The 24,093-nt window shown below is 49.9% G+C and overlaps 2 protein-coding genes across 2 annotated transcripts; one reads left to right on the top strand and one right to left on the bottom strand.

Moving 5' to 3' along the window:
* The first annotated feature begins 8,558 nt into the window (after nucleotides 1–8,558).
* On the top strand, nucleotides 8,559–9,982 carry LOC117007065 (interleukin-20-like). Its single transcript, XM_033079947.1, has 5 exons — nucleotides 8,559–8,717; nucleotides 8,791–8,856; nucleotides 9,234–9,386; nucleotides 9,729–9,803; nucleotides 9,905–9,982. Exons 1-5 carry the CDS (start codon nucleotides 8,559–8,561, stop codon nucleotides 9,980–9,982), a joined length of 531 nt encoding a protein of 176 aa, XP_032935838.1.
* Nucleotides 9,983–12,479: 2,497 nt separating this feature from the next.
* LOC117007287 (polymeric immunoglobulin receptor-like) lies at nucleotides 12,480–22,756 on the bottom strand. Its single transcript, XM_033080306.1, has 10 exons — nucleotides 22,669–22,756; nucleotides 20,887–21,216; nucleotides 19,929–20,258; nucleotides 18,904–19,227; nucleotides 18,303–18,621; nucleotides 16,305–16,424; nucleotides 15,705–15,823; nucleotides 13,986–14,105; nucleotides 13,816–13,874; nucleotides 12,480–12,702 (listed from the first exon to the last, which is right to left on the bottom strand). The coding sequence occupies exons 1-10, from the start codon at nucleotides 22,748–22,750 to the stop codon at nucleotides 12,577–12,579; spliced, it is 1,929 nt and encodes a 642-aa protein (XP_032936197.1). The 5' UTR covers nucleotides 22,751–22,756; the 3' UTR covers nucleotides 12,480–12,576.
* Nucleotides 22,757–24,093: the final 1,337 nt, after the last annotated feature.

Raw genomic sequence — 24,093 nt, 5'->3', positions numbered from 1 at the left:
ATAAACTTTTGTTGGCTGTAGTTTCAATCCCCCTGAATCTATAAACGTGAAATAAAGATTCTTGTGGAACACAAGCAAGGCTCTGCTCTTTCTCTGCTGGCTGATGTGAGCTCCTGAGAGATGGCTGATCCACATCAGCACTCTCAGCTCCTGGTGGAACAACTCCCAGGGACCAAAAGAAAGTTTACACAAGAGAAGCAAACCACTCCCAATTTTCCTGCTTTTCCCTTTCCCAGAAGATGTGTCATAACGAACCCAGCGAGGTTCCAGCCCTCCCTGCCTGCCCATCCCTGTCCCAGGCCAGAGCTGGAGCACAGCCTCTTGTGCATCCATCCCAAACCAGCCCTGGCTCCTCGGGGTTGTGAAATGGAGAGGGGCAACACCAACCCAAAACCGAAACCCGCGCCGCGAGCCGGTACAGAGGCAGCAGCGAATTTACTGAAACACAGCTTTCAGTTTTGGTGAAAGCTGAAGCTGCCTGGCTATTGGAGTGATTCATCTGCTCCCCAGATCGCTCAAAAGCGGAGCTGATAGCAACCAGCTCTCAGTTTCTCCTTTATTAGGTGTCACTTATTGCCTGCACTGTCAGCACATTTCGGCCTCGGGGCAGTCCCAGGGGCTGTGTGGTTCTGGCACATCCATGGGCTGCTCCAGCCTCAGGCCAGCCTGGCTTTCCATCAGAAAAACCATCCCAAAACCATCCCAGGTCATCCCAGACCATCCCAAACCATCCCAAACCATCCCAAACCATCCCAAACCATCCTAGCCCATCCCAAACCATCCCTGACCATCCCTGACCATCCCAAAACCATCCCAGATCATCCCAGATCATCCCAGACCATCCCAGATCATCCCAGACCATCCCAAACCATCCCAGACCATCCCAAACCATCCCAAACCATCCCTGACCATCCCTGACCATCCCAGACCATCCCAAACCATCCCAAACCATCCCTGACCAACCCAAACCATCCCAGACCATCCCAGACCATCCCTGACCATCCCAAACCATCCCAGACCATCCCAGACCATCCCTGACCATCCCAAACCATCCCAGACCACCCTAGACCATCCCAAACCATCCCCAACCATTCCAAACCATCCCAAACCATCCCAAACCATCCCAAACCATCCCAAACCATCCCAAACCATCCCTGACCATCCCAAAACCATCCCAGACCATCCCAGACCATCTCAAACAATCCCTGACCATCCCAGACCATACCAAACCATCCCAAACCATCCCAGACCATCCCTGACCATCCTAAACCATCCCAGACCATCCCTGACCATCCCAAACCATCCCAGACCATCCCTGACCATCCTAAACCATCCCAAACCATCCCAGACCATCCCAGACCATCCCTGACCATCCCAAACCATCCCTGACCATCCCAAACCATCCCAAAACCACTTTTGGGACCACGGTTTAGGGTTGGTCAAGGGGGTGCTGTGGTTGATTGTTGATCTCCAACGTCTCCTCCAGCCTGGGTGATTCTGAGTTTCTCTGGAGCGATTTCTGCTGTCACAGCAGCTTTTAGTTCTCCAGAAACAGGGATGGGAGGAGGGGGAGAGCTGGGTGTGGGGTTTGGGAGTCCCAGAGCCCTGGCCCAGAGCCCAGTGCTGCTCCCAGTGCTGTTGGTGCTGCCCCTGGGATGTGCTGGGTCATTCCCTCCCCTTCTTGGGCCACTCCTGAGCTCCTTTCCCAAATTCTCAATGGCAATTTAATTCTCCAGCTGGTCCCTGAATGGGGCAGGGGTGAATTGGGCTCCCAGTGGTCCTTGGCATCACAGAGAGCATCACCAGCCTGGGCTTGGGGGACTCACACAGACACAGCTGAAACCCAGGTGCTGGATAGCTGAAAAAAAAAAGCTTTTTGAGCTGAATTATTTAACTCTAAAAGCCTGAAATATGCATTTCCCTGTGTGGAAGATGCCATTTATGATAACCAAAACGTGAGTTCATATTTTGCCAGAGCAGGGGAAACAATTATCAAACCTTCCACACCCCCTGCCCTGGTGACTAAATGAATTTTCTGCAGAACAGCTGTCAGTGCTCGAGATCCTCCACCACGCCTTTCCTCTTCCTCAAAGGTGCATCTTACAAGAGGAGGGGAAAAAAAAAAGATTTTTTTTTTTTTTTTGCGATTTCTTTCCCCTTTTCGGGGTGAAATTCTGTCACAGCCATGGCTGAGTCACAGGGCGAGTGTCACATCTGTGCTGGGCAGGGGGTGGCACAGGCGGTGACGTGTCCCTGACCTGGTCAGGGACGTCCAGCCAGGAGCCCTGGGGGAGGTGGCACTGTCCCCTTCCTGGGGACACCGGGGGCTGGGCTGGGAGGAGCCCCAGAGGGACAAGCATGGGTGATGGCCTGAATCAGGAGGATCCAGGTGTTGTTCTGGGGTGAGGGACATTGTCCTGGATTAAAGGATGTTGTTTTGGGGTTAGGGACACTGTCCTGCATGAGGGATGTTGTCTTGAGGTGAGGGGCATTGTTTTGGATGAGGGACATTGTTTTGGTGCTAGGGACATTATCTTGGATAAAGGACATTTTTTTTTATAAAGGACATAGTTTTGGGGTTAGGGACATTGTCCTGAATGAAGGACATTATTTTGGGGTTAGAGACATTGTCCTGGATGAGGGACATTGATTTGGTGCTAGGGACTTTATCTTGGATAAAGGATATTTTTTTGGGATAAGGGACATTGTTTTGGGGTTAGGGATATTGTCCCGGATGAGGGACATTGTTTTAGGTTAGGGATTTTATATTGGATAAAGGACATTGTTTTAGGATTAGGGACATTGTTTTAGGATTAGGGACATTGTTTTGGGGTTAGGGACATTATCTGGGATAAGGGACATTGTTTTGGGGTTGGGACATTGTTTTGGGGTTAGGGATATTGTCCTGGATGACGGACATTGTTTTGGATAAAGGACATTGTTTTGGATAAAGGACATTGGTTTGGGTTAGGGATTTTATCTTGGATAAAGGATATTGTTTTAGGGTTCGGGATATTGTTTTGGATAAAGAATATTTTTTTGGATGAAGGACATTTTTTTGGATGAAGGACCTCGTTTTGAGGTGAGGGACACTGTCCCAGGCTCTCCAAAGGTCCCTGAGCCCCCCAGGGCTGGGGCAGGAGCTGCTCTGCCCATCCTAAAGCTGCTGAGACCCCGGGCACCTCTCGGGAGAATCCTGGGGCACAGCCAAACTTCTGCTCTGGGCTCTCTTGGAGCTTGGCTGAATAAAAACCGCCCAGCCTGGCCCCACCCAGTGTTTGATTTTCAGAATTATTCAAGTGGTTGTGGATCGAAACGTGACTGGGGAGAGGGTACATGATGTACCTCTCCAGCAGCACCTCCTCACTGAGTGTTTTCTGACTCATTTGTTGAGTTTATCGAGAAAAACAATTTTTTTTTTTTTAACTTCTGTCAGCAGCGCTGCAGAGCTGGGGCTGGAGCTGGCCCTGGCCAAGCTTTCTGCCCATAACGAGCTGCACTAATTAAGAGAGAGAAGAGCAGTCTGATTGTCAGCGCTGGCAGAGGACATTTCCAGGACACAGAGTGACAAACTCATGGAAGAGTCACCTCAAGGGTGGCACCTGGAGGGGTTTGGGAGGGGAGTACCAGATTAGCCAAACCAGGCTTTGGCTCTGCCTTGGAGGGATGGGCATTTCTCGACAATTAAATATTGATTTTTGAGGAGCTGAGAACTGCGTTTCACTTTTCCATTGACACCCAGCTACGCAGAGGGCTGGCCCACAGATTGCATCACTTCAGATGTCAAAGAAATTGCTCCAGTGCAGAAAAAAACAAGTAGAAACGTTTTTCTTCCGCTGCTGAAAACAGGATTACGACTCTGACAGGGGTTTTGATGAGTTGCAGCATTATCAGGGCAGGTGTAACACCCCACAGTCATTTTGGTTTCATGTGGCCAAGTTTTTGCAGATCTTTTCCTGAAGGAGATCAGGAAGGGTTCCTGAGCCAGGATATTGTTGCTATTAAGGCTCAAGTCTTCCTTTGTGAAAATTTCTGGGAGCTTTTCTCTCACTCACATTTTCTGGCTCTGGGACCTGAGAAAAACCATTATCAGGCTCATATCTGAAATGATGGTTTGCCAAAAGCTGCCGTGAAATAGGGGCGATGACAAAGAATGTCAAACCAAGGCTGGGCTGCCGGGTGTTATCAGAACTTCTTAGAGCACAGAAAGTGCCTTGAAAGGAACTATTGAAACTGCCTTATCACCCCCAGACACTTTACTGGAAACCTGATGTTAAATGTGATCTGGGACCAGTCCTTGAGTCTGGGGCGCCCTGGGATCAGAACAGCTCAATGATAATTTCTTTAAGGACTTTTTTTTTTTAAGGATGAAATGAATGATTTGAAATGAATGATTTGAAATGAATTATTTGGAATTAATGATTTGGAATGAATGATTTGAAATGAATGATTTGCAATGAATGATTGGGAATTAGTTCAGCTGGGTGAGGACTGCAGTGACTCCCAGTGACACCAGTGGGGTGCACAGGGGATGGAGCAGGGCTGAGTTTCCCCACGTAACCAGCCAGGGGTGAGTCAGTGTCTTGTCCCCATCGAGTGTCTGGTCCCTGTCACGCTCCTGGGCTCTCCAGCACCGTGTCCAGCGTTAGTCACTGCCCCAACCTCTGTCCCTGCAGCAGCCTGGTGCTTTCTGCCACCCTGGAGAGGTTTTGTCACCACAGCAGTGACGGTGACAGCGCTGGGTTGTGGGGACACGGCCAAGAGGTTCCTTCCTCCCTGCTGCTCTGGGGGTATTCCAGATGTTCTGGGGATATTCCAGCTGCCCTGGGATATCCCAGCTGCCCTGGGGGTATTCCAGCTATTCTGGGGATATTCCAGCTGTTACCTTCCAGCTGCTCTGGGATATTCCAGCTGTTACCTTCCATCTGCCCTGGGGCTAGTCCAGCTGCCCTGGGGATATTCCAGCTGTTGCCTCCCAGCTGTTCTGGGGATATTCCAGCTCCTCTGGGGGTATTCCAGCTGCCCTGGGGATATTCCAGTTGTTCTGAGGGTATTCCAGCTGTTACCTTCCATCTGCTCTGGGATATTCCAGCTGTTACCTTCCAGCTGTTCTGGGGGTATTCCAGCTGTTACCTTCCAGCTGTTCTGGGGGTATTCCAGCTGTTACCTTCCAGCTGTTCTGGGGGTATTCCAGCTGTTACCTTCCATCTGCCCTGGGGATATTCCAGCTGCCCTGAGGATATTCCAGCTGCTCTGGGGATATTCCAGCTGTTCTGGGGCTATTCCAGCTGCCCTGGGGATATTCCAGCTGTTCTAGGGATATTCCAGCTGTTCAGGGGATATTCCAGCTGTTACTTTCCAGCTGTTCCCTCCCAGCTGCCCTGGGACATTCCCTCCGATCCTGCCTCAGCCCCTCGTGTGCCCGTGTGATGTGGGACTGCTCTGCTCACCGTGCACTTTGCACAAATGATTTCCCAGCCAAGTTAAGGACACACAGGGATGAGTTTTAACTGCTGAGCACCGGGGCAGCTGCCTCACAACGCTCCCTGCTGCCTTTGTTCGTTCTTTGGGCCATCTCTACCCCTGAGAGCCCTGTCACAACGTGCCTGCCATAAAATCCCGAGGGAGGAGCCCTTCCCTGGCAGCTGGAAGTGTTCCTGGGGAGAGGAGAGCTTTCCCTGCCCGTTCCCAGAGCTGCACTGCCCGAAAGGTTTCATTCTGCCTGCGGGAATCACTTCCCATTTTACTGAGCTCATCTGCAGCGTCGCAATGCTGACTTTCAGAAATCCCTCTTCCTTCTTTCCCTCTTCCTTCCCAGAGCCCAAGAGGGATGATTTGCTGTTTTACTGAGGGTGTTTCCATGCTGCTGGAGCTGCTGGGTGAGGGCAGCCTGGGGAAAGCCACGCTGGGGTGGTTTTGCTTCCATCTGGGTTTGGTTCAACGTGTGCTGATGGCTTTAAAGTGCCAGAGGGGAAGGATGGGTGGGATTTTGGGAAGAAATTCTGCCCTGTGAGGGTGGTGAGGCCTGGCACAGAGAAGCTGTGGATACTTATGGATCCCTGGCAGTGTCCAAGACTAGGCTGGACAGGGCTTGGGACAGTGGGAGATGTCCCTGCCCATGGGACATGAGATGTCTGTGAGGTCCCTCCCAAGCCAACCATTCTGGGAACTCTGCTGGTTCCACCCCACCTGCTCTGAAATGAGAACTTTGGTGCTCCATCACCACCATTTCACAGTCAGTAAAACCCAAAAATGAAAATCTCTCTGGGCTGTCCCCCACCCCGGCGGGGTTTTCCTCCTCCTTGCCCTTGTGCTGAGGGCCCTGGACCCCAAAAATCCAACATTTCCCTCCTGTTCCTGTGTCATCCCAGCATCTCTGCTCCACTCCCCCACAGCCACGTCTCTTCCTTGCCTCCTGGCACTTGGCTGACCCGTCCTGTTCGGTTACCAAAAGGAAAAAAAAATGAAAAGAAAGAAATCCTTTCATGTCATCTGCCATTTACATAATGAAGTAAGAGCTCTCTGCCTCTTCCCTCGTTTCCTCTCCCGGGCTGGGTGTGCACAGCAGTGCTGCCACTTCCTCTGCTCCCAGCAGTGCTGCAATTCCAGGCAGCAGCTGGGATTTGGGGGAGGAAGGTGGGGATTACCAGCCCAGATCCCTCCAACACCCCAGCCAGGGCAAACCCCCCCTGTGCAGCCTGGATCTGCCCTCTGGCTGCTCTCCAGGTCTGGGGCAGCTCCAGCATCCCTGTGTGCAACACCCTGACTAGCCTGGGCAGAAAATCCATTTGCCTAGTCCTCCCCTGGTGACAGATCTCAGCTCAAGACTGAGCTTGGTTATCAATAAATTCATTAGTCACCAGCAGGACTGCCCTGGCCCACAGGCACAGGAGCACCTGCATTGCAACAGGGACACGCTGGGGCTGCTGCTGCCTGCAGGAGCCACCTCCAGGGGCTGCCCCTGCCATTGGAGGGGTGACTTTGCCACCCCAGAGCCCTCTGAGCCCAGCTCACCATCCCTCCTGGGCCCAGAAACTCCAGGGAGTTCATTTATCTGCAGATTTTTGTTTGTAGATCCAATGGAAGGGGTTCCAGAAACATCCAAACCAACCTTGGAGCCAGCAGGGCAGGGGGTTGGGGTTGGCACATCCGTGTGACAACGTGCCCCAGGTGACAAATCCTGCTTCCCTGGGGCTGAAGTGCTGGGAGGAGAACGTGTTTGCTCCTTGGCTGCCCTGGGTTTGCTCAGCAGGGAAGGTTTGTGGTGGGATGATCAGGATGTCACTGGGCTGGGGACTTGGGAAGGTGTCAGTGACACCTCTGCCCCTCTGCAGGGTGATTTGGACTGTGAGTGATGATCTCCTAAACCCCCTCTGACCCTGGAAACCACCTGTGTCCTCCAAAACCCTGACTGGTGTTTCTGTGCCTCCAACAGCAGGGACAGGGATGGAGAAATGGAAACAGCATTCCCTGACCCTGGCAGCAGGATCCCTCAAATCTGGGAGCAGGATTCCCTGGAAATGGCAGGAAAAGGCCACTGGTACCAGGATGATGATGGAGAACACCCTGGCCTTGACTTTCACCACTTCCACCAGGTGCACTGGGCTGCTGGCACCACTGGGCTGGTGCCACCGAGCTGCCACATGGCAGAGCTCTGAGAGGAGCTGGAATGGCCCAGCATCGCTCCAGGATGGCATTTTGGGGCTGTGACCCCCTGGCTTTGGTCACAGCCTCTATTTTGGGGCTGTGACCCCCTGGGTTTGGTCACAGCCTCTTCCCAAAAGGAAGGGCAGGCAGCAGTGCCAGAGTTCCGCCTCCGTAGGTGAGGGAAACACCTGTGGGAGAGGGAGCTGGTCCCTTGCACCAGCTCGTTCATTCTGCAAATTACAAAGGGAAATGCGTGCTGGGAAAAGCAAGAAAAATCCCAAAAGTTAATGCAAGAGTTATTTCCTGCTGGTACCGGGATAAAAACGCCTCCTTGAGAATCTCCAGGTCAGTGAGAGAGGTGAAGCCACTCGAGGTAAGGCACTGAATCCATCCCTTGCTCTGTGTCCTTTTGGGTATTCCCTTGTATTCCTACCTCTGAAATATTTTTTTCATTAATAACCTTAATTTTCAGTGCTAACAAAACTTGTGTTAACTCAGCTATTCCAGAGGGAAGCTGTTTTCTTTTGGGACAAGACTTTGGGATCTGTTATTTATAATCAGTTACCTCCTGTAGTTTCTGTGCCATTAGACTTAATAATTTAATTTCACTGCATTTATTTTTCTGATAGCATTTTTTTTCAGAAGAACTCTCTTTAGATGCATTTTTAATTGGTATTTTATTTATTTCTCCTTTTCTTTTTGACCTCTTGTGTTAAATATTTGATTTTTATTATTTTTTCCTCTGGCTCATGGGGAGTAAAAAAGAAATGGGTAAGAGTTAATTATGAGTGTGGGGTTTTCTATGCAGAGGTGCAAGTTTTATATAAAAATGTGTGTGTTTTCATAGGGCTCACAGTTATTGAGGAGAATTAGAGGAATATTCTCCTCCTTGGGCAGGTCTCCCAGCTGCCATGAGAGGATCCCCCTTGTTCCTCTGCCTCCTCTCCGTGTCCTGCTGGGCGAATTTGACACCAACAGCCGGGGGCAAAATCTTCCACTTTGGAACCTGCAGGGTTTCCATGAGCATGGCAGAGATCAGGGCTGGATTCACAGCGATTAAAGCCAATATTGTGAGTATTCCCAGGCTGAGGGGGGCTGGGATTGCTGCAGCCCCTCTGGAGCTCCCTGCCCATCTCTCCACAGCAATCCAGAGACCCCATCCGCACCCTGAGCATCCTGTCCCACCCTCACTCCCTCCACAAGCTGAAGGTAGGTGGCCTGGGGATCCCAAAGCAGGTGGGTGTCACCTTGGGAAGTGCAATCTGTCACCAATCAATCATTTCCATCTTTCCCACACCCCACAGCTCAGGGCAAGGCCACTGCCCAGGTCTCAGTTTTGATTTCCAGCTGCAAATTCAGCTGGTTTTATTTAGTGAGACTCGCTGAGGGTGGATCTCCTGGAACATCAGGCTGAAATGATTTCCCAGTTATTTTATCAGCTTCAATCGAGCAGCACTGAAGAAGCTCAGTGAGTCAAACTGTCCTGCTGTGCTCAGCCACCACGAGCTTCCTGTCAGAGATGCTTTATCCCAGAGTCACTGCAGCTTCTTTCGAAGAACTTTTCACCATTAAATTCATTTTCTAAGCCTTCAGACAGGTGCTGCATCACTCACCAGCTCTTCACCTTCTACGTGGACAAAGTTTTCAAGCACTGCAGGACCGAGGACTCGTTTGTGAACAGGAAAATCAGCAGCATTGCCAACTCCTTCCTCAGTGCCAGGAGGAAACTTGGGCAGTGTGTAAGTGCTGGCTTCTGCTCCAGCAGGGCTGCATCTCTAATATTTAATATTTCATCCCTAAACCAACCTGGAGAGGTGCAAAGCTGCAAAGTCTTTGTTTATAAATGAGAATACAAAGCAGAGTGGTGTGAGGAGTGTTCTGTTCTGTTTTAAACTCCCCTGCTGCTCCTAAAGCCCAGTTTTAATCCTGTCCTTGTGTCCAGGCAGCCGTTGTGAGCTAAAGCCTGGTTTAGGGTCCTGCAGCCTTTCCCACAGTGCCCCAGGCTGTGATGCCCAGCAAAACCTTTGTTTGTTTAAAATCTTATTTTTAATGAATTAAATGAATGAATCCTGCTTTTCCAGCGTGAGCAGAATAATTGTGTGTGTGGGGAGGAATCCACGGAGAAATTCAAGCAAATTCTTGCAAACTATGAAGGGGTGAGTTGGTGACCGAGCCTGGTAATTCACACAGAATTTAAATTCTCTTTTTGTTGGGTTCTACTGGTGCTGTCTGCTCACTCCTTCATTTATCATTCCAGCTGAATGTCACATCTGCAGCCATGAAATCCCTGGGGGAGCTGGACATCCTCCTGGACTGGATGGAGAAATCTCGTTAGTGGGAGGTGTTAATTACCCCAGGGGCTGGGGAGCTGCAGGGGATGGGAGGGACAATAAATAAATAAATAAATAAATAAATAAATAAATAAACAAACAAATAAATAAATAAATAAATGAACCAGTGCAACTCCTCAGCAGCCCCAGTGCATTCAGGCCAGCGTGGAGGGCTTTGCCAGCCAGGGCCATCGGCAGAATCTTCATTAAGAGGGAAATAACGAGTTTAATTAAATCAGCATCGCCCTCGCTGCTACCAAAGGATGCTCCCAGGGAAAAGCCACAAGGGTTTCTCCTGCTGGCACACATAAGCTGTGATCATGTCATAAAATTGTTGTTTAAATTGCAGATTTTTTTTGTGTAGGGGATGTGGGGAATGAGTGCTGAGAGCTGCCTGGGAGGACTCTGGTGCAGCTGATGCTGCACAAACCTGGGCTTGGTGTCAGCTCTCACTGATGGATTTGGCTGAAATGAGAAGCACAGGGTGAGAAATGCTTCCAAGAATAGGTCCTAGCAGGTATGTGAGGCCTTAGAAATCTGTGTTTCCTCTTGAGATGATATTTTCTGCCTTTTCAGTAAAAAAGTTTCTGTGCAAGATATGTGGTTGCTGAATAGAAAGAAGGTTCTTGAGTGTATTGTGCAATTTACTGACACTCAGTAGTGAGTTTTGTGGAAACTGGTTGTGATGACTGCAAATAAACCCCACTTGAAACTGTGCTGAGTCTGTTTGTCAAAATTCTGCGGAATTATAAGATTATATTGCTGGTGAAACTTTCTGAATTCCTTTTACAGCAGAGGCTGGCACTCCAGCATGCCAGGGCTGATGAATCCCTCTGGGCATGCCACAAACACCAAACTCAGACCCCAGTGCTGCTAAATCCCCTCAGTTTGTCCCAAAACTGTGCATTATTTACAGCTCTGCTCTGCTCTGCCCCATTTTGGGTGCTCCATATCCCAGCTGGGGGACAGCCCCAGCATTTCCCTGACACACTGGGTGGCGTTTGGTGATTCCCTTCCACAGGAAAGATCTCTGCTCCCTGTGCCCCTCAGGTATTTCCTGATGCCAAAGGAGGTGCAGGAGGTGCAGGAGGGATGCAGGGAATGCAGAGGGACCCTGGGGATGCAGAGGGACCCTGGGGATGGAGAGGGGACCCTGGGGATGCAAAAGGGACCCTGGGGATGGAAAGGGGACCTTGAGGATGGAAAGGGGACCCTGGGGATGGAAAGGGGACCTTGAGGATGGAAAGGAGACCCTGAGGATGGAAAGGAGACCCTGAGGATGGAAAGGGGACCCTGGGGATGGAAAGGGGACCCTGAGGATGCAGAGGGGACCCTGAGGATGGAGAGGGGACCCTGGGGATGGAAAAGGGACCCTAGAAATGGAGAGGAGACCCTGAGGATGGACAGGGACCCTGGGATGGAAAGGGAACCTTGAGGATGGAGAGGAGACCCTGAGGATGGACAGGGACCCTGGGGATGGAAAGGGAACCTTGAGGATGGAGAGGGGACCCTGAGGATGGAGAGGGGACCCTGAGGATGGAGAAGAGACCCTGGAGATGGAAAAGGGACCCTGGGGATGGAGAGGGGACCCTGGGGATGCAGAGGGACCCTGGGTTTGGGGCAGGGGAGCCCTCACCTCCCTTTGAGGGCTGGCAGGAAGGTGCAGTGTGGGTGTGAGAACTGGGGAGCAGGAGGGAGATGCTGCCCTGCTCATCCCAGAAGGGTAAGTCCCCAATTCAGGGATGATTTGTGTTTTATCCTCAGTGAAATTCTGGAATCCACAATTCAGGGATGATTTGTGTTTTATCCTCTGTGAAATTCTGGAATCCACAATTCAGGGATGATTTGTGTTTTATCCTCTGTGAAATTCTGGAATCCACAATTCAGGAATTATTTGTGTTTTATCCTCAGTGAAATTCTGGAATCCACAATTCAGGAATTATTTGTGTTTAATCTCAATGAAACTCAGTGTTTGCCAGCTAACCCAGCCTGCCACTGTCACCTCTTTGTCATTACAGCTTCCTACACTGCTTTATCTGTGGAATATTCAGCTTTTCCCACCCTTTTTGTGCCTCCCTGGGTGGGCTCTCCTGTGATACCCCACAGACCCTGAGCTCCCCATCTGCTGAAAGCCACTGGATTCTAATTGCTCGTGCATTCAAACACTCCAGACGTGTCTGGCCTGCAGGTGCTGCCCTCAGGTCGGGAAAGCTGAGAGGAATCAAAAGCATCAGCTGTCCTAAAGGCTTTTCCAGCTGCCTTTAAAAGAAAATAAGAATTTTTTTTTATTTTTTTTTTTTTTCACAATGCTCCTTCTGGCCTGTGAGAGCCCAGTGTGGGAACTGGGGCTGCTGGTGGGATGAGCCACTCACAGGATGAGTTCCTGCTGTTCCCAGCCCAGCCTCCCCCTCTGACCTGCACTTCCAGCCCCCTTTGCTGGAACCATTTCTCCCAAATCACCACTTAAAGCTGAATTTAAGCAAAAAAAAACAAAAAAAAAAGGGTCAAGCTATAGCAAATAGTGGGAGCAATGAAGAGTGTTGCTTGCTGATGTTGTGATGCTCAAGGCAGAGCCGGTCCCAGGTGCTGTCACCTCCCCTCAGAGCCGGTCCTGGGGAGGGGACACGTCCAGGACAGCGCTGTCCCCAACGGAGCCGCCCTGGGCGATGCTCTCGGAGGTGGCCAGGAAGGAGGAGTAGGTGAGCTCAGCGTCCTCCTTGGAGCTCTGCAAGGACAGGAGGGCACAGTCAGGGCGTGGGGATGTGTGGATGGTACAATTCCCCCAAAGCCATCTTCCCCTGGCCCCTGGAACTTGCTATAATAGATAAGGTTTCCTAGATACCAAGGCTGAGCCAAATTCTCTAAGAATTTGGTCACTCTCTGACACCTTGGAAGATAATTGGTTAGAAATTAGTTTGTGTAATTGGTCAGTTCACCTTTAGAACTTCTCACTTAGATTGGATGCTGTTCTTTGAATAAACTTTTATTGGTTGTAGTTTCAATCCCCCCTGAACCTATAAATGTGAAATAAAGATTCTTGTGGAACACAAGCAAGGCTCTGGTCTCTGCTGGCTGATGTGAGCTCCTGAGAGATGGCTGATCCATCTCAGCACTCTCAGCTCATGGTGAAACAACTCCCAGGGACAACAGAAAGCTCACAGGGATGGGCAGCAGGGGGTATCTCAGGATATTTTTGTGGATATCCACAGGAGGATGGGACAATCCAGCAGGTCACGCTGTGCTGATGTGAGCATCACCCCAGGAACCCCCCAGAGGATTTTAGGTTTGGGGTTCCTTGGCAAGGCTGTCCCTGGCACCCAGCTGCCCTGCCTTTAAGCTGCTGGGCTTTACTGGTGTCCAGTTCAGCTCCTGGCACTCACACCTCTCCTGCTGGAACAGCCTTTGGAAAACACTGCCTTGAATCTGGCACCTGCAGGTGCTGGACCACGATCTTACCCGAGGGGAGGGAGGCAGAGAAAATGATGGAGAGGCAGAGAGCACAGCAAATCTCTGCAATGGCAGAGCCCTCCCTGCCTTCCCGTGCCCCCTGAACCACTGAAGTGGGATGTGATGCTTTCCAGCCATCTGCTCATCCCAGTGGTTCGTGTTTCTGCCAACAACCCAACCCTCCTGACACTGCCTGGGTTTATTTCTTGAAGCAAAGTGGCTGCTGTTAATGTCCAGGGAGTCAGGACAGGGGTGAGACCCACCCTGGGGACTGGATCTGTGTAAAATGGAAAGAAATAAAGCCCCTGGGAGGAGAGAGCCCCTTTGGGACATTCTGCAGGGCTGTGGTCACATCTCCCAGCTCAGTGGCCTCTCTCCTGCCTCCTCTTACCCTTTTTGCCTTGGTCGTGTCGACGGCGCTTTGCTGAGTGTCCGTGGTGGTGATGAACTCTGCAGGCAGAGAAAGGAGGGTGTTGGGGAGGGGCAGTGGCTGCCAGGGGATGCTGTGCCCTTTGTGGGGTGTTTCAACCTGGCAGGGCTGGGCTGGGCTCGGCCACTCACCGTCCCCTCCCACCGGGGTCTCCTGGATCTCCTTGGCGCTGTTGCAGGCGCTCAGGTCCCTCACGTTCTCAAAGTCTGACATGCTGATGTTGGTCCTGTAGCTCCCCACGGACACCAGGTCTGGTGAGAGGAGGAGGAAAATCCCTCAGGTGTCGCTCAAAGTGGGTGGGAGCACACAAAGACCCAATCCCTCTGTGCCAGGTGATGGTGTGACACAGTGGGCAAAGCCCTTGGAGAGCTGGGCTCTGTGTCAGCCTGGACACTGGGAGTGGAGTCCTCTGGAGGGTCAGTGAGGAGCAGGGAATGGAGCTCTGGATGGGTCAGTGAGAGGAGCAGGGAATGGAGCTCTGGATGGGTCAGTGAGGAGCAGGGAATGGAGCTCTGGATGGGTCAGTGAGGGGCAGGGAATGGAGCTTTGGATGGGTCAGTGAGGAGCAGGGAATGGAGATCATGGATGGGTCAGTGAGGAGCAGGGAATGGAGCTCTGGATGGGTCAGTGAGGAGCAGGGGTTAGAGATCATGGATGGGTCAGTGAGGAGCAGGGAATGGAGATCATGGAGGGGTCAGTGAGGAGCAGGGAATGGAGATCATGGAGGGGTCAGTGAGGAGCAGGGAATGGAGATCATGGATGGGTCAGTGAGGAGCAGGGAATGGAGCTCTGGATGGGTCAGTGAGGAGCAGGAAATGGAGCTCTGGAGGGGTCAGTGAGGAACAGGGAATGGAGCTCTGGAGGGGTCAGTGAGGAGCAGGGAATGGAGATCTGGGTGGGTCAGTGAGGAGCAGGGAATGGAGATCATGGATGGGTCAGTGAGGAGCAGGGAATGGAGCTCTGGAGGGGTCAGTGAGAGGAGCAGGGAATGGAGATCTGGGTGGGTCAGTGAGGAGCAGGGAATGGAGATCATGGATGGGTCAGTGAGGAGCAGGGAATGGAGCTCTGGATGGGTCAGTGAGGAGCAGGGAATGGAGATCATGGATGGGTCAGTGAGGAGCAGGGAATGGAGCTCTGGAGGGGTCAGTGAGAGGAGCAGGGAATGGAGATCTGGGTGGGTCAGTGAGGAGCAGGGAATGGAGATCATGGATGGGTCAGTGAGGAGCAGGGAATGGAGCTCTGGAGGGGTCAGTGAGGAGCAGGGAATGGAGCTCTGGGTGGGTCAGTGAGGAGCAGGGAATGGAGCTCTGGGTGGGTCAGTGAGGAGCAGGGGTTAGAGATCATGGATGGGTCAGTGAGGAGCAGGGAATGGAGATCATGGATGGGTCAGTGAGGAGCAGGGAATGGAGCTCTGGATGGGTCAGTGAGGAGCAGGGAATGGAGCTCTGGATGGGTCAGTGAGGAGCAGGGAATGGAGCTCTGGATGGGTCAGTGAGGAGCAGGGAATGGAGATCATGGATGGGTCAGTGAGGAGCAGGGGTTGGAGATCATGGATGGGTCAGAGAGGAGCAGGGAATGGAGCTCTGGATGGGTCAGTGACAGGAGCAGGGAATGGAGCTCTGGATGGGTCAGTGAGGAGCAGGGAATGGAGCTCTCTGGAAGGGTCACAGCAGGAGCAAGGGTTGGAGTTCTCTGGAGGGGTCAGTGAGAGGAGCAGGGGTTGGAGCTCTCTGGAACTGGGACCTTCCTGCCCATCCTGGTGTGGCACCAGCAGAGCAGCTCAGCCCAGCACCTGGGTATTGTTTTAACTCAGTGCTGCTGTTTCTGAGCCCAGAGAGGCAGGGACTCACCAGATCTCTTCAGCTGCCTGTATTTGACAATGGCAAAGGCTGTCACAGCAAGCAGGATCAGGCCAGCAAGAGGGCCCAGCACTAAGGCCACAGTGTTGGAGCCACGGTTTTCATCAGAGCTGGAACTGAGGGAGAGAGACTCACTGAGAGTGATGCATGTGGAAATCCAGCAGGCTAAATTTGGGTAGGATGGTAATTCTGAGCAAGCATGGTGCAATTCAACCAATTAAGTGGATTCTAGCACACAGAATAAAATCAAACTCAAATAAAAATGTAGGTTTGAGGTCAGGCTGAAACAGCTGTGTCAGCAGCTTGGTTATAAATACGTGAAGGAAAATTCTCTAATATTAACAGAAGCACTTTCAAATAGTTGCTTTGTACATGGAATGTCTAACAATTTCCTTCTTGAATTGGAGATTAATTGTGAGTCATCTTGCCCTTTGCTGTCACTTTTTATCTTCTCTGACATTTAGAGCAAAGTTCTTCGGGGACAAGATTTTTTTTGTGTGTTGCTAAACAACACACACAGGGTGCTCAAACACAGTGGGCTCACACAAACCCCACAGGAGGGATAAATGGCAGGGGATGGAGAGAACCAACCTTTCTGGGACGGCTCCTTTCCGCACCTCAGCGCCGCTGTGGGATCCTCCTAGGGGAGCAGCTCCGGAATCATGGCTGGAATCAACGTCCAGGAGCTCTGGGCTGTGCTTGGAATCACGGCTGGAATCAACATCCAGGAGCTCTGGGCTGTGCTTGGCATCGCTCCCTGTGTGCCCCAGGACAGGAAGGGGTTAGAGAGCAGCACCAGGAGAACTGGACACTAAAACCACTGGGGTGGACACGGAGCTGCCATGGGTTTTGGCTTTCTGTGGATGGTACAATTCCCCCAATTCCATCTTCCCCTGGCCCCTGGAACTTGCTATAATAGATAAGGTCTCCTAGATACCAAGGTTAAGCCAAATTCCTTAAGAATTTGGTCACTCTCTGACACCTTGGAAGATAATTGGTTAGAAACTCGTTTGTGTGATTGGTCAGTTCACCTTTAGAACTTCTCACTTAGATTGGATAATGTTCTTTGTATAAACTTTTATTGGCTGTAGTTTCAATCCCCCATAACCTATAAATGTGAAATAAAGATTCTTGTGAAACACAAGCAAGGCTCTGCTCTTTCTCTGCTGGCTGATGTGAGCTCCTGAGAGATGGCTGATCCATATCAGCACTCTCAGCTCCTGGTGAAACAACTCCCAGGGACAAAAAGAAAGCTTAGAGCTTTCCATGAGAGGTTCTTCAAAACGGGGTTTGAGACCTGAAATGCTCTCACACCAAATTGTTTACTGGAAAAATCTCAAGTAGGATCTCTCTGCCTATGAACTTTTGAAAAGGTTTTGCATTTTTAAGTGAAAGGGCTTGCATTTCTAAGTTCTGCCTCTAATGTTTCCAGATCAAATTTTGCATCCTCGCTTTGCTTTTATTCCTGGCTCCTTGCCCACCAAAAGCAATGAAGTGGGGCTGTTTCACTCTGTTTTCACTTTGGCCATCACCCTTTTAGGATGAAATATCAGATACCCAGGGCTTGACTCTTTCTCTGCTTCTAACAATATTCCTCCCCCAAAACCATTTCAATTCCAAAATATTCCACCTTGCTGTTGGTGTCAGCCTCTCCCATTCCTTACTGGTTTCCTGTTTATTAAGATAAGAATTTCACTGGAGCAAAATCTCTGATCAGTTCTTCACCTGAAAGGTGCTCAAACTAAATGATGCTACCCATTGTAACAGGATCAATTAATCAGCACGAGGTTAAAAACAAAACTGGTGTGGAAAGAGGGGAGTTTTAGGCTGGTTTTTCATGACTGGGAAGTCAAAACCGAGTGAATGAAAAGGCAAAGTGAGCCGGGAGGCTGCGGGGTGCCAGCGCTTCTGCTTTGAGCTGCTGCAGCCTAGCGGTGATGGAGAGACTCCCTGGGCGTGGAAATGGATTTGTGGAGTTCTCTCGGACACATCTTGACTTAGAAATGCCATGGAATTGGACAGATATTGCTGAGAGAGAAATGGAGCTGGGAAAAAAGTTTTAAAGGATAGCCTTGCAAATAAGACTGGGTACTCTGGAGAAATAGAACTATGGAAGATGCATTGTAATGGATCCCATTTTAGGTAATTTTAGATGATTGGCTTTAAGGTGTTTTACAGCATGATGTGACAAAAGCTGATGGGCAAAGAAGTGCTTATAGTGTATTGTAATTAGGATTTTTTTTTTTTTTCCACAATGCTCCTTCTGGTCTCTGAGAACCCAGTGTAGGAGCTGGGGCTGCTGGTGGGGTGAGCCACTCACAGGATGAGTTCCTGCTGTTCCCAGCCCAGCCTCACCCCTCTGCACTTCCAGCCCCCTTTGCTGGAACCATTCCTCCCAAATCACCACCTGAAGCTGAATTTGTAATTAGGAAATAGTCAGCCTCTGATTGTGATGGCGTGAATTATAACACCTGTATTGTCTCACCCTTCATATGAGACTGAAAACAGAATAAAAGTTTTGTAAAACACCTCCCAGTTTCCCCATCTGTGGGTCAGAACAGGATAAAAATCCAGCCAGGCTGCCCGGACTCACCTTCGCTCACCCGCAGCTCCACGGCCATGGTCTCCCCCAGGACTCGGTTCTGCTTCACCCCACACCAGTACCAGCCTGCATCCTCCTTCTGCACCGGGTCAAAGCTCAGCACCACGGTCCTGGTGGATGTGGCACAGCTGGTTCCCGGCCCTGGCAGCCCCAGGTCCTGCGCTGGCAGCACGGCACAGCCGCTCTCGTTCCACCTGCACCAGTACTTCTCCAAGGAGTAATACTTGCAGGGGTAAGAGCAGGTTAAATTCACCCTGGAGCCTGCTTGTGCATCCACTTCCTTGTCTCCTGTCAGTGCAGGTTCTCCTGTGAGGGCAAACAGGACATCAGGGCTGCTGGGGCTGCTTTGTGAGAGTGGGGCTTCAAGGGACAGAGCTCCTGGTATTGCTAAATTAACACTAATTACGGCTCTTCCCTTGCAAGGCTTAAGAAATAATTCATGGGAATATTCTGTGTGTGCATTCCCACAAAACTGAACCTCTCTGAGGTGAGTTCAGGCTCAGAGCTCTTCCCAAAAAGCCAGCTGGGTGACTTGGGGTGGCTCTGCAGCTCCTGAGCAGGCAGAGAGCTGCCAGTGCTCACTCTTACCTTTCACAACCTTCAGTTCTGTGGATGATTGCTGCTCCTTCAGCTCGTTTGACATGCACCAGTAGAAGCCCTGGTCCCTGGTCTGCAGCTGGTTCAGGACGATGGTGACAGTTTTGTTTCCAGGGTTCTCGAACATCGCCACTCTCCCTTCGTAGCCCTCCTTCACATAGCCAGCGTTGTCGATGATCTTGTCACAGCCCTGGATCCTCCACTTGCACCAGATCCTCGAGGAGGATTTCTGCAGAGGATCATAGAGGCACTCGAAGGTTGCTGAGCTTCCATTTTTTCCAGTTACTGTGGTCTTTAACTTAGGGAAGTTTTTATCTGTTGGGAGAACGAAATGAGGGCTTGTAAGAGTCTCACTTGTGTCCCTCCCAAGAAAATCAACATCAGCAGATCAAACCAAGCTACTGTGGCTGAAGGATGGCCAGGCAAAGCTCAGGGGTGCAAACACCAGGAGATCATCCTGGCACAGGTGGGGATTGATCCTACAGGCTCAGCCAGGCTTTGCTTTTCCCCAAATTCACTGAGTGTTGTTGGCTTTGTGGGCAGATATTCCAAAGCTTTGCTTTTTCCCAAATTCACTGAGTATTGTTGGCTTTGTGGGTAGATATTCCAAAGCTTTGCTTTTCCCCAAATTCACTGAGTGTTGTTGGCTTTGTGGGCAGATATTCCAAAGCTTTGCTCCCTTTGCTAGAGGGATCATTTACATCTGTCAGTTTGAGATTTAAGGAACTGGGGGCTTGAAGACAGCTTGTTTGCCTCAGACTTGGGGGATTGGAATTTATCTGCTGGAGTTTTGGGTGGGGAGCAGAGCTCTGGGAAGGTGAAATCTGGACACAAGCTTTATTTAGTGATGGTTTAGTAGGTTGCAGGTGGTTCAAGGAATAGAAAGAAGTATGTAGATGAGAGAATAGGATAACAGCAAAGAAAAATTCAAGTTCTTGCTAAATAAAGTGAGACTGCTGGTGATGCTTCTGAAGAGAAGGAGAGAGGAAGGGGAAAACACCCTGGGAACAGCTCACCCTCGTAGACAAACACGTCCAGTTCCTTCATTTTTTCGTTTTTCCCATATTCACCAACTCCACAGTAGTACAAGCCTCTGTCTTCCCAGTCCATCTGGGTCATGGTGACCCTGAACGAGCCTGGAGGCTCCTCAAAAGTCAGCAGAGCTCTGCCTGTGAAATCTGGATCGATTTCCTTGTGGCTGTTGATGATGTCCCTGCAGCCTTCCTCCTCCTTCTTGCACAGGTACCTCCTCTGGTCGGCTGTGTCCTTCCCAAAGCTGCAGGACACGGTCCAGGTGCTGTGCAGCTTCACGTAGAAGAGCTCAGCTGCCTCAGGAACAGGCGGGGCTGTGCACAGAGACAGAAATGGAATTATCTGAAAGCCCCTGCTGATAGCACGGGGTTAAAAATGTTTCTAAAATCATGGAATTGTACACAACAGATTCGGGGGTGCAAAGAAAGGTTGGGTCTGGCAGGGCTGGAAAGGGAAGCAGGCCTGGGAACGAATGTTGGGCTTTGTCTTTATTGGATCAGGTGAAACTGCACCTGTGGAATCATCATGTGATTGTTAAATGTAATAATTGTTTGGTAAATTGGATATATTATTGTTTAATTGTAATGAGAGTCATGAGAAGCGATGGAATGGTAACAAGAATAATGAGAAAGGATGTTTGGGGAGCTGATGGAAATCACAAGAATCCCTGCTTGGATAAGATCAATGTATAGAATAGAACAATATGGGTTTAATAATTATTCTATAATGAAAAGGGTATAAAAACCTGTGCCTCTGGAACCCATGTGGAGTCAGATTTGGGTTTGTACCCCTGATCCCAGAGCTCTCAATAAACCACCTGTGATTCTGTTTTTCTGTGCTAACACCCGCGGCTCTCAGACACCGCACGCGCGAGGTGGAGCCTCGTTTGGAAGGGAGAGGAGGAAAAACTCAAATAAAATGGTTTTTTTAGGTTGTAATTACCTTCAGCAACGCTGAGAACGACTGTGTGGGACAGCCCTCTGCCGTTGACGCCCACCCCACACTGGTAGGTGCCCGCGTCGCTCAGCGCCAGCGCTGAGATGTTGATCTGGAAGTTTTCCGCCTCGGGGTGGTCGCTCAGGGAGATCCTGCCCTGGTAGGCAGGGTCCACGTACACCGAGCTCACCTTGGTGGCACACCTGGCGCCCACCTGCCTGCACCAGTATTTCCTGTCGTGTCTGTTCACGGGGGTGGGCGGGTAGAAGCATTTCACCACCACGGAGCCGCCCAGCACGCCGTGCACCTGGCGGGGGCCGAACACGGGGCTGGAGACTGCGGGGAGAACGGGCTGGGGTCACTGTGTGCACACTGCTGTGGCCCAGGAAAACTCCAAACAGGATTTTCCCCAAGCTTTCCTTCAATAGCCCAGGGTTTTTCCCAGGCTGTGAAGATACACATGAAGGTTTTTGCCAGAAAAGCAGTTCTAGTGATAGAACAGAATTAATAACATTTAACACAAATTAAGCACCTGTTGTTTTTTGTGTGATAGCACAGAGTGTTTTCCTCTGCTGTCCTGCCTGAGCTTTGCAAACCATCCTTTACATACAGATCAAACTTTCAATAAATGCTTATTTTCTCATAAAAATGCGTTGTTATTCGCCTTCCCTCGTGACAGCGATGTCGCTGTAGGGGTGGGCACACAGACACGCCACATTTCACACTGCTCATGTCCTTTATTGCAACAGCTGCCTGTCTTTGACACCCTGCCCACAGCTTCCACTTTGTCCATCGGTTACAACACGTCAGGGTGGCGTTCATTGGTGTGAAACCATCCACGCTCTGCTTTCCCCAAGACTTTCCTAAAGATAATTTTCCCAGCTGCAGCTTTTCCTTCCTGCATTTCTCTTCCTTCTCTTCTTGGTCTCCAATGGCCTTGATAGAATACTAGAATACATTTTTAATTTTTAATTTTTTATTTTTATTTTTTTTCAGAAATAACCCTTATTAATTAACCGTCTCTGGCCCACAGACCAGCTGTGAGTCCTGCCCTAAGGTGAGTGCCCAGGGTGCCACACGGGCCAGGTGGCCCCAGGGCTGAGTGGCACCGAGGTCCTGTGGCAGTGAGGGGCACCCATGAGGTAAAGATGCTCCCTGTGATGCTTTTATATTTTATATATTTATTATATTGATATATTATATATAATTTATAGATAATTTTTATATAATTCACATATAATATGTATATAATTCATATATAATTTTTATATTTTTATACAATTTATATATAATTTGTATATAATTTAGATATAATTTTATATTTATTATATATAAATAAATATTTTATATATTTTAGGGTTTTTTATTTTTCAGATCCTGCACTGCCTTAGTGTCTAACTCCATATAAAATGTTAACTTCACATTTTGGTCAGAATAAAACAATCCCTCTGGGCCTGGAGCTCAAGGACCCCCTACATCCTCAAGCCCTGAAAATATAAACAAAATGAATTATTGGGAAGCAATCTGGGGGAATATGACTTCATTACCTGAAACTGGAATAGGAGAATTAACCCTGACATGCAAATAAACCAAACTTATCTCAGAGAAACTCGTGACCATCGTCCAATTTGGGTGCAGCCTCTTGGGATCATCATTAAATAGATTCACTTTTATCTTTTTGACTTTGTCCAGCCTCTGTTTCTAGGCCAGCCTGCTCCAGACCCTCCTCCTCCCCTCCCAGTGTCCCTTGGCCACCCCAAAATCTGTGCCCAGGTGGGTGACACTCACTGGCTGCCTTGGGGGGGTACCTGAGTCTCACAGACCCAGCTGGGAGCGAGGCCAGCAGGAACAGGAACGCCAGCAAAATCATTTTTCTTGCATTCCCTGCAAAAGAAGTGGAAAGTTTTGAATAATCACATTTGCAAACTGTTAATCATCTGATAAGATTCCTGCTCGGGGGATATGAGGGTTGTGGAAGTGGAGAGGAATTTGGTTTTTCATTGCTCCTGTTGAGGAATTGGATGGGAAAAAGGGAATTTATTTCTCTCTTCTTGCCTGGGTTGCTCCTCCAAAAATCAGATTTTTGTGAATTTCCTGAGCACACCTCCCAATCCACCTGCCTGCTCCTTCATAAAAGGCACCCACAGGAGCTGATGAGAGGTGCCAAGAAAATCCTTATGAGCAATCAGAGGGATTTGATTTCAGGGCATCAAGTGACACAATTTTATTGAGGGTAATTCCCACCAGAAGAAAACAACTTTTATTTCCCTGTTAATATGAAAGGTGTTCTGTTGTGCCTCTTCCTTATATTCTGATTTCTCCTTGCTCAATGGCCACTTGTCCTTGGCTAATTATTAACTCACTGAGCATGAAAAATTCTTTCAAACACATCCCTGAAGTAGCCAGGAAGGCAAACATGACAAATTCTGCAGAAAGTAAATAGTGTGGCACAAAGGGAGCCTTGATGTTTGCCCCTGGCTGACAGCTGTGCCCTGGTGTCACCTCACTGCCCCCCAGCCCATGGGGCCAGCAGGACCCACATCAGCCCTGCCAATAATAATCTGGAAATAATAATCTGATATTCTGATTTCTTCCAAAAGTTCAGCTGTCAGGTCTGGGAGGGTTACCAAGATCCCTGCCCACCCAAGCCAGGGGTTCCTGTGCTCTGCAGCACCCACACTACAGCTCTGAGCTCTGTTTTCAGATGTTCTTAAAATGCAAATGGAAATAAATTCTCTTTTCTCTCACTTCCCAGCTCAGGACAGATAATTTTGTTGTTGCTGCTGTCTTCCTGAATAACTGTTTAGATTTGGTGCTGGGCTCTGAACCCCACTGCAGCTCCCCTGGGTGCAGGAACATTTATTTCAGTGCTGTGTGTGAAGCCTGGGGAGGGCAGGTCCCCCTCAGCCAGCCCCACACCTTCAGAGATGTGTTTTCAGTGTCTTCACCCTTTAAATTCCCTGATTCAGTTCCAGGACACTCCTCTGGACCTGGGCTGGCATCACCTTCCTCTCCAGTGCAATTTTATGCCTAAATTTTGGTATTTTCCAGGTTTCCTGCAGCAGTGCTCTCTGGCCAGGCTGGCTCTTCCAAATCTCATCCATTTCAAGACTTTCCCCACATTTCCACACTTGGGATTCTGGAATTATCTTCAGATTTATGATGATTTAGAAGAGACCAGGAGCTGATCCCCAAGTTGTGCAAACCTGAGCC

Source organism: Catharus ustulatus, chromosome 25, assembly GCF_009819885.2.
Source record: "Catharus ustulatus isolate bCatUst1 chromosome 25, bCatUst1.pri.v2, whole genome shotgun sequence".
NCBI lineage: Eukaryota > Metazoa > Chordata > Aves > Passeriformes > Turdidae > Catharus > Catharus ustulatus.
Note: the sequence above shows the minus strand (reverse complement) of the source record. Positions and strands in the feature narration are given on the sequence as shown.

Coding starts and splice junctions, on each gene's coding strand:
- LOC117007065 (XM_033079947.1), top strand. CDS start 8,559: ATGAGAGGATCCCCCTTGTTCCTCTGCCTCCTCTCCGTGTCCTGCTGG. Junction 8,857..9,233: donor ACTCCCTCCACAAGCTGAAG/GTAGGTGGCCTG, acceptor TCATTTTCTAAG/CCTTCAGACAGGTGCTGCAT. Junction 9,804..9,904: donor TTCTTGCAAACTATGAAGGG/GTGAGTTGGTGA, acceptor TTATCATTCCAG/CTGAATGTCACATCTGCAGC.
- LOC117007287 (XM_033080306.1), bottom strand. CDS start 22,750: ATGATTTTGCTGGCGTTCCTGTTCCTGCTGGCCTCGCTCCCAGCTGGG. Junction 13,875..13,985: donor GACCCCGGTGGGAGGGGACG/GTGAGTGGCCGA, acceptor CTCTGCCTGCAG/AGTTCATCACCACCACGGAC. Junction 12,703..13,815: donor ACACGACCAAGGCAAAAAGG/GTAAGAGGAGGC, acceptor CTGTCCTTGCAG/AGCTCCAAGGAGGACGCTGA.